Below are 9,635 nucleotides of genomic sequence, written 5' to 3' on the forward strand. Positions count from 1 at the left end.
TATGTTCATTAAATGTGAAACAGGTCTGCTTTTATCTGCTGCACTTAGAATACAAATCTGCCAGCTAACATGCAACATTAGCTGAGCTGATAGTAACTGTTAAGTATGGTAAGAAGGGTTTCATCAATTCATCAATAATTCACTGAGGCATTTACACATCTAGGTCTTCTATACAGCAGAATTACAGAACATTTCACACAGAACAGAACAGCATAATAGAATACCGCAGAATTCGTTTGTAAATCACTCCACAGTCTCTCATGCATCAGAGTTGTTCCTTAATTGTATGAAACTTTATTACGAGCTAGTGAATAATTATATATGAAAAACGAACATTTGCTTTATTTAAATACTTATTATCGGTAAGTATTATGCCACAAGTGAGACAAGTTTAGGTTTCGCAAGAATGTGCATAGAGAATACAACAACATCCTGACAAACTTTACTGTGAATTTATATAAATATGCTACAGCAGCTTTTAGACAACCTTTCAAACATGACACAACATAGGAAACAGTTGTCTTTTCAGAGTTTAATTAATCTCTACTTTTTTCTTTGCAGCTTGCAAGCTGACTCAGCTCCATTCTATAAGCTTGATACATGTGTTTGTAAACATATCAGTAGTCTTAGTCGCCAATGTTTTGGGTAACGTCTTGTTTCTAAGTAAAATAATAGTCTGTTTTGAAATCAACAAGTTATTTAACAATTTCAATAAATGCAAACATAATTCACTTAACGATGAACTGAGGTAGTTTTTGTTAATATTAACTAAAATAAATACAAAACAAATTCACTATAATGTTTTAGTACCACAGTGCCGTGAGAAATACAGTTTTGAAGATATCACAATATTTCAAAAGCAAAGATCAAATCTTTTTTAAAAATTAACAGTGAATAACAAAAACATGAATAGGTTTGGGGAAAGCACAGTGGTACAGTGGTTAGCATTGCTGCCTCAGTGCTGGAGCCCTGGATTTAATCATGGACCCAAGAAGCTAGCTGCATCACCATGCTGTGAGTGTCTGGGTGTCTGTGTTTGTGTCCGTCTGCTCTGCCTTGAGTTTGCAACTGGGATAGGCTCCAGCTCCCCTGAAACACTGATTTGGAAGAAGCAGTTAGAAAATAGGTGTATTAATAAGGCTTGTTCATAAAAAAATCCTAATATAAGTTATCAATATGGTAATGAAAAGTGATAAAGACATCCTATTCACAGTTTTAAAAAAAGTTACTGGAAATACCTGCCAAACTCCCCAAGTCAAAGATCCATGTCACCTTTTTTTCATTTGCAGAAGTTACAGTTTGGCAATTTGCATTCACCACTCACTTAGCTGAGAGACACAGATCCCTAGAAAGTGATCTAAAATCATTTACTTTGAAGCTTAATAAAATGTGGGTAATTAATAAGCATACAGGTGGTTAAACAGCAACTGGCCAAAACCAGAATCACTGCTGGAGACACTGGTAGGATCAAGAGGGGAGTGAACATATAAAAGTTCTTCAGTCTAACCTCTCTAAATGGAGTCCGTCTTTGGAGAGCAGAGACAAAGACCCACCACTTTTACAGCAAGTATAAACACCCTCAGATCCATGCCATGTAAACTGACTTTTAAACTGCTACAACACATTGTAATCCAACCTTATAGTACAGTGGTTATAGACAACACTCTTTCACGGATTACAACGTTACAGTTTTGAAAAGACAGGACATAGCACAAGCCAGGAAATCTCACATTCAAATGAGGATGAGGATTAAGTCTTTTCTGACTTATCCAGTTCCTCTTGTTAAGGTCTTCATGGTGGAAGCAAATGCTGTTAAAACACCAAACCAATATGAAGATTTTTCAATGTCTTTGGAGTCTACAAATATCATTTTGGCAATGGATACAGTTCAATGTGGACATTAATTAAAGTTTATCAGAACTGTAAGGTTTACACTGTCTACACTGACATTACGTTTACCATTAGGACATGTAATACTGTATATATACTGTAATACTATCGGTTATAATTTTGAATTGGATTATGGATATCTTGTTATAAATTTTTCTACTGTTGCAGTTTTATCTGCCACATTATACTTATATTCATAATATACTGCTTTGCATTCCATGCAAAAAGATCGTTTTGTTTGGAATATCATCTTTCTTCACAATAGGTCTGATAAGGAAACTATTTATATCTGTATTTATTTTGATTGTTTTTTTATGAGTGAAAGATTCTCAATTTATTATTCTCATCTACTGTGACAACAGTTTTTGTATCCTGGAAACTCAGTGGCCTACTTAATCGCATTAAACATACTATGTATTAGGACTTTCTGCATTGTAAAAAGATATCTCTTTAAAGAAAATTCTAATGCAGAAATCTCACCTTAAAACTGATGACATCCACAGCTTTCAAAACAACCACTGTCATGATGCAGCACACTCCTCTGGAACTAATAAAACTGAGGGGGTTCTTAAATTAAGAATTAGAAAACTGAAACATTCTGTAGACAGGTCAGTTAGGGACAATTTAAGATGTTTGTGTACTTATTAGGTTTGTTAACCACTACTTAGTTTGTTTTTGTTTCAATTTACTTCAATTTTGTATGTCCCTAATGGTCATGACCTCAAAGTTTTTCCCATTATAGCAAGTGCATTCCTATATTTTTCAGAAACCAGATAATAGGAGGATATTCAAACTGATAAGAAATCCAGATTTAGGTAAAACTAATCCACACTCAACTGAAAGTATTTCTATGTTCATCACCAATTTTTAATCATTAGAGATGATAATTTACTTGGCTTTTGAAAAATGATAATGCGAGGGACTACACAACTTCTTTCCCACTGGACACAGAACATCCTCCTGTACTGACTATATTCTTAGCAGCAAGTATTAAATCTGCCTGGAATATGTGGCAAAAATGATTAAATCAAAGAACAGAAGGCATTGTGATTGGCATCATGCTGTTTTCAGAAATAATTAATTAAAAAATTAACTATTATAAAAGTAACAAAAATCAGAAACATAGTAAAGATCATCTTCAGAAAGTAAATCATTTTATTTTGCTGGCTCCTCAACAGACATGAAGCAGAGAAAAATGCCACGTATAACACTACATTCTTTCAGACAGTTTTCGCTTAGAAAATGAAGCACGTATCACATGCTCCTCAAACACCACATCCCACATAACTTCTCAAGACAGCAGGAAGTTTTCATACTGTTAAAACAGAGCAACATTATTTTAAATACATACTGCATATGGAAATCCAACAGAACTGACTACAGTATAATATAATTCTTCTGAATCAAATTAACTTATCTAAAATTATATCCTATGACCTATATATGCAGCTAAATTGAGAAGTGTATGTGTGCTCAAATATAATAAAATGCATGCATTGTACTCCAGATGTTTGTTACAAAAACATTTGTAATGAAAAGATTCTGAAATTATTTTGTTGCAATACTGACAAGACAAAAAACAATGATACTGCTGTGCTTTCCCATTCCCGCGTCCTTGTCTAGTAAGAATCTGAAATAAACCCAATACTGTCTTGGAACAAATACAAAGCGGAACAACAACACATTAGAAAAATTAAATCAGGGAGGATTCTGTTAAATTGAGATTCATAAAATACGATCATTTCAGGAGATACCTCCTAAGAAATAATGTTCCCTTTGTACCAGTGGGGCAACCTTTCCGCATTTTTAATCAATTGATTACCAAGTATGGAAATTAGAATAAAACACTAATGTGTCCACCGGGAAACACCGGCATTCAATTATATCAACTGACTTCAATCGTGGTCATCAAAACGTTCCTGCTATGAACGAAGATATTGTTGAAAACGCCACCATTTGTAATGGACACCACAGCCTTCAAAGGGAAGCGGTTGGGATTTTGTATCATAATATATTGAATTGTGTCCTGATTAGTAATCTATTACACCCATCTGTTATGAGATACGCGATAAACTCTAGGCATAACTACCACAGTTGTAATTAGTATTAGCGGTCACTAAACACGATATCAGTTGTTTACGGAAGAAAGCCATTGTATGCACATTGCAAAGCCGACTGCAACAAATGATCCAGACTGGATCAGTGCCAATAGATAATACAAGTCCTCCTTCCGGGAAAAACCACGTGCGCCAAATTCTTCTTCACTGTAACTAACTGACGAGACAAATTATTATAAGCGTTTACAATTTCTTAATGCGATTTCTGTCATCAGTTGTATTCAGTAGATTAAATTAATTTACCGCTGTTTCGGTTCTTTCGCAGTCACTAAACATAAGCAGAATTAACACGGTAAACGTAAAGAATTTGCGTATTGAAAGCAACCTCACAATAAAGTCATGTTTAATTTAATGCAGGCCAGTGCATACGCATTTTATTTAATGTAACAATCTGGGTCAGTTTTAAAGCATTATTTTCTTGAAATCTAAATTAAATTTTCTGTGAAATCCACCACCGTTCAATTTTAACAATTCCCGGACTTACTTCTCCGCCGCAGCTTCTTTGCTGTTATCATTGTGCTTCCGCTGCTCAGTCTCTGCTACTGCGCCTTCAGATTTGGAGCAAAAGGGTCTACACCCGACTAGCGGCTGAAAAACGGATCTATATCCTCCGGCATGAAAGGGCTTCAGTTTAGACACCACTTGGACATCCAGAGAAGCGGCGCTAAAACAGTAGGTCACGAATGACACTTTATTTTTTGAAACACCTGCCAAAGAACGCTTCAGATTGGTCTGAAAAAACTCCTTTAACGCTGTCGAAAACCTAAACTGTAACATTTCAATCCTGTTGATTGATTTTTTGTTTTATTTCTAGAGAACCACCGAAATACAAGAGCCTTCCGAAAGATTCAACCTCCTAATGTGCAATGAGTCATTCAATAACGCAACATCGAAGCTTACAGTGCTACAACGTTTTACTCACGCCCACTGAAATCCTATTGGGGAATTGATATTTAGTGCTATATCTGTTTGTTCTCTGATTTGTTAAAAGACATGCCCTTCAACCTTCTTCAGCTGCATCATTTCCTACATTAATTGCTGGTGCTGAGCCTAAGCATTAACACGAAAGACGTTAGGATTCTGAAGGACAGTACTACAGAACGTATTTAAACACGCAGTGCGCTTGATTGAAGATCTCAGGTTCGCGCAGGATTTGTGCGTAGTTCAGGAGACTCTTGAGCACAACCAATGAAGCGAATGGAAGTATTTTTAGGTCAGGGTGTTTCTGTAACATTATGTAATTTACATTGAAAATAATACTCCTGAGTATGATTAATATAATAATAAAATAATCAGAACGCCGGAATAACTTAAGCACATTTTTCATGCAAGAAATTAAATATATAAAATATGTGTTTATATTTAAAATGCAATATAATAACCTTCTGTCACTTGTTTTAGTTCAGATTAAATAACAGTTGCTTTTTTACTTAAAATAAAATATTACAGGCACTGTAACTAGGGTAAACAAGTTACACTTTATCTGAAGTGTTCTTGCTCCGAAATATCTATTAAAGAAAAAAAGGCATCAGGAGATAAAAGGAGTATATCTACAGTAATTAGGCAAAAAAAGGAATGTAACTAATCGGGAAATGGTAGAGAAAAAGTCATAGTTCCTACCCTATATTTTTTTTTTTTAAGTACTGATGAGAAATGATGGTATTATTTTGCCTGTATAGCGAAAAACAATGTCGAGTATAAAAAATTACAATGGCAACAATAATTATAGCAACTTAGTGTTACATCTTCCAAAACTGGGTTGGTGCAGTGGTTAGCATTGCTGCCTCTAAACGCTGGGGCATTGGGTTCAGTTCTGGACCTGGGGTGCTGTGGAGTTTGTTTGCTCTCCCTGCATTCACATGGGTTTCTATGAGTGCTCTGGTATCCCCCCACAGTCCGAACAATTACTGGAAAGTTAACTAGATTCTGTGAAAACTGGCACTAGAAGTGAATTATGTCTTTGTTTGTGCCTGTGTGTCTGCCCTCTGAATACTGGCACCCTATCCAGGGTGTGTCCTGCCTTGCGCCCGTTGCTTGCCAGGATAGGTTCCAACTCCCCCACAACCCTGAATTGGAAGAGGTGGTTAGAAAATGGATGGATGGCTTATTCCCACTGTTTTAATATTCTCTTATTGTACAATTAAAGTGCATAGAAATATTTTTTTTTATTTTTTAGAGTCATATTTATATGAGACAAATATGACCCTAAAAAATTTAAAATAATAGGTTTGGTGTGGGTCTGGAGACTATGTTCTGTAGTATCCTCTGTGAGCAGCCTAAACTATCAAATATTTGGATAGTTTTCAATATAAATAAATGTGTGCTATAACATAATTCAATCTGCACTCCTGAATAATTTTTTCAATGTCTGGCAAAACAAATGTACAGCTTTAGCATTAAAAGGGATAAGAACAGTAAATAATACTGCAGGGTTATTTATCAAATTGTGATTTGAAACCTCTACTTCTGCCTTATTTTATGGTTCTAAGATAAGATCACTTTATTAGCCATATACAATTTTTTGCTTCAGGAATTTGTCTTTTCACATACACCAGCTTGCTCTCCATGAGACACACAGACAGAAAGGAGAGAAGCTTGGGGTCAGAGCACAGGGTCAGCCATTGTACAGCACCCCTGGAGGAGTTGGGGTTAATGGCCATGCTCAGGAGCCCAACAGAGTAGGATTCGCAGGATTTGAACTAGCAACCTTCCAGCCACAAGCGCAGATCCTTAGCCACTGCTCCACCCCAAACTGAAACTGAAACCTGAAACGGGGCAGGTGCACAAAATCAAGTCCGAAGTGAAAGAGCCGGAGTGCCCTTAAAGGGGAGGGACTACAATCGTGACAGATTATAGTGCAAAATGGAAGGAGAATGAGTCTTTGATCATAGATTAATTTCCAAATACAGACAGTTTTGGAGTGTAGATCACTTGCAGAAACTACTGTGTATACAAAACATCTATACTATGGGTAACAGTCCAATTAAAAATTAATTTAAATAATAACCTTAAACTTGGGAAAAATATATTAAAATATTAAAGTGACCATCTTAAGATTCAAATTCCCTTTCTGGAAACTAATACACGTTTTAAAACTTTGGTCTGTGAGAGGGCTTACAGCAATATGTACTGTACCATGATGTAACAGAAAAATTAAAAAAAACTTCGAGCATTTACCACAACAATATAACATGGAAAAAAATACTTCTACTGATTTCTTGATAATTTTATGGCTTATTATCAGCAAAGCAATGAGAAGAATATAATATCAAACCTGTATAATAACGATATGAAAAAATATGTTTTAAAATAAAGTGTCAGAAACAATATATTAAAAATATATTACATATATTAAAATAAAATGTCATAAAGAACAATTTCTACATATCAATGGAGGAACATATGCAGATTTCAACAAAGCTCCACCAGTTCACAAGTTTGGAGAAATTTCTGTCCTAAAATTCAAGCAAAAGAAAAAGGAAGCAGTTCACAATGTTGGAGATGATGTGGAGAGCAAGACGCTACTCATTTATACATATTCTGGCCATGCCCGAAAATGCAACAATGTTGGAAATTCATTTATTTAGTCTTAGGTGCAAACTAAAGCCTGTGATTCTTCACACCCATTCAACCAGAGAGAAATGAAACATATTTGCAGGATGCCAAATGGCATCTTCCTGTACTGTTTGTTTAACTTCTGACACTGTCCCTTTCTCTGTATGTTCCTTTGATATGTTTAAGTCTTGCCTTCTTTTAATGTAAAAGGAAAGTGTAACTTCAATCCAGTGAGCATGTCTTGAGTCTTCTTCTTCTTCTTCTTTTTCACAGCCTTAGTCCCAGACTGTCCTGGGGTCAGCTGCTTTGGTTGCTCTTCTCCACTTGTCTCTGTCGAGCACATCTTCCTCACTCACTTCACATACCTCCATATCTTTTCTCAAACAATCTATCTATCTCTTTCTAGGCCTGCCTCTTCCCCGTTACCTTCCACCTTAAATTCCATTACCCTCTTTGTTACTTCCTCAGCGTCCCTCCTCATGATATGTCCATACCACCGTAACCTCGCCTCTCGCATCTTCTCAACTACATCCACCACCCTACATCGTCTACAGATTTCTTCATTTCTGATCTTATCCTTCATTGAAATCTGCATCTCAACATCCTCATTTCAGTTCTTCTCATCAGGTTCTCTTCCCTCTTTCCAACTGCCAAGCATTCAGCTCCATATAGTAGTACAGGTCTAATCACAGTCTGAGCATGTCTTGAGTGCTGGGGGAAATCCTTTCTCTGTGATATGCTCCCCTTCAGCTGATTGAATTAAAGATCTCCGTTGACAATCTCCTAACCTGAGTGAAGACTGAGTTTTCTTCTACACTAGGCAAGGAATCCAGGTATTTCAAAACCAGGAATGTTCTGTCTAGCTGTCTAAGGTATGTAACATATCACTCTGCAACTTACAGTACAACTGACAACCCACTGAAGTTAAGCAGGTGTGAGCCTGTTCAGTACCTGGTCAGTACCTAGATGGGAGACCTCCTGGGAAAAACTAAAGTTGCTGCTGGAAGAGGTGTTAGTGGGGCCAGCAGGGTACACTCACCTTGCAGTCCATGTGGGTCCTACTGCCCCATTATAGTGACGGGGACACTATAGGCGCCATCCTTCGGATGAGATGTAAAACCGAGGTCCTGACTCTCTGTGGTCATTGTCACGGACGTCCAAAGGGTCTAACCGTGGGGAGCAGGAGAGCGGAAAAAAACCCATATGCGTAGCGGTGAGACGGGAAAAAGGCCCGGGCTCATTAGTGCAAAGAGTTCAGGAATGCCGTATAGAAACCTATGCCCTCAGGGAGCGGACGTGGGGCGCCCTGGTGCTAGGCGGGTCTCAGGACATCCGAACGTCAATGCTGAGCGAGGACAGAGTGCAAGACCCGGAAATATATAGCCCAAGGGAAAGAGAGGGACCGGAAGGTCAGCAGATCGGAAACTAGGGACAGGACAGAGAAGGAGCGCCCTCTGGCTGCAGAGGGCGTGACAGTCATTAAAAATCCCAGGGTGTTTCTCGAAAACAGTAGGGGTGTAACCCCGGCGTCCTGGCCAAATTTCCCATTAGCCCTTACCTATCTTGGCCTCTTAATAATCCCCATCTATGAATTGGCTTCATTACTCAGCTCTCCTCCCCACTGATAGCTGATGTGTGGTGAGCGTTCTGGTGCACAATGGCTGCCGTCGCATCATCCAGGTGGATGCTGCACATTGGTGGTGGTGGAGGGGAGTCCCCATTACCTGTAAAGCACTTTGAGTGGAGTGTCCAGAAAAGCGCTATATAAGTGTAAACAATTATTATTATTATTATTATTATTATTATTATTATTATTATTATTATTATTATTATTATTATTGTTATTATTATCCCTCATACCTCCACGGGTCAGTACGTAAAGTGCGGTAATTGCTTTCTTTCGTGATAACCTGTGTGTTCCTAAATTGTTGCTAATTTTTCCCTGCCCCACAGTCTGCATTAGAAAACTTGAAGTTGAAAACTGGGGGAAGGCATATATTGACACAATTCTGGCCACTAATACAACTTGATAAAATTAAGCCTCATCCTCCTTCAACAGTTTGCATTCTATGA

At 37.4% G+C, this 9,635-nt stretch overlaps 1 protein-coding gene across 3 annotated transcripts in view; it reads right to left on the reverse strand.

The window, feature by feature from the left end:
* Nucleotides 1–4,994, reverse strand: part of glsb (glutaminase b) — a 99,750-nt gene extending 94,756 nt beyond the window's left edge. The window contains exon 1 of one of the 3 annotated variants that reach the window (XM_088607222.1): nucleotides 4,492–4,966. In XM_088607222.1, coding sequence (XP_088463348.1) covers nucleotides 4,492–4,784 — 293 coding nt within the window. In that variant the 5' untranslated portion in view covers nucleotides 4,785–4,966. Of the gene's footprint in view, nucleotides 1–4,491 lie in introns of all 3 variants that reach the window. The other 2 variants (XM_088607224.1, XM_088607225.1) reach the window with 2 other exon arrangements.
* Nucleotides 4,995–9,635: the final 4,641 nt, after the last annotated feature.

This window comes from Lepisosteus platostomus, chromosome 14, assembly GCF_059453375.1.
Source record: "Lepisosteus platostomus isolate fLepPlt1 chromosome 14, fLepPlt1.hap1, whole genome shotgun sequence".
NCBI classification, from domain to species: domain Eukaryota; kingdom Metazoa; phylum Chordata; class Actinopteri; order Semionotiformes; family Lepisosteidae; genus Lepisosteus; species Lepisosteus platostomus.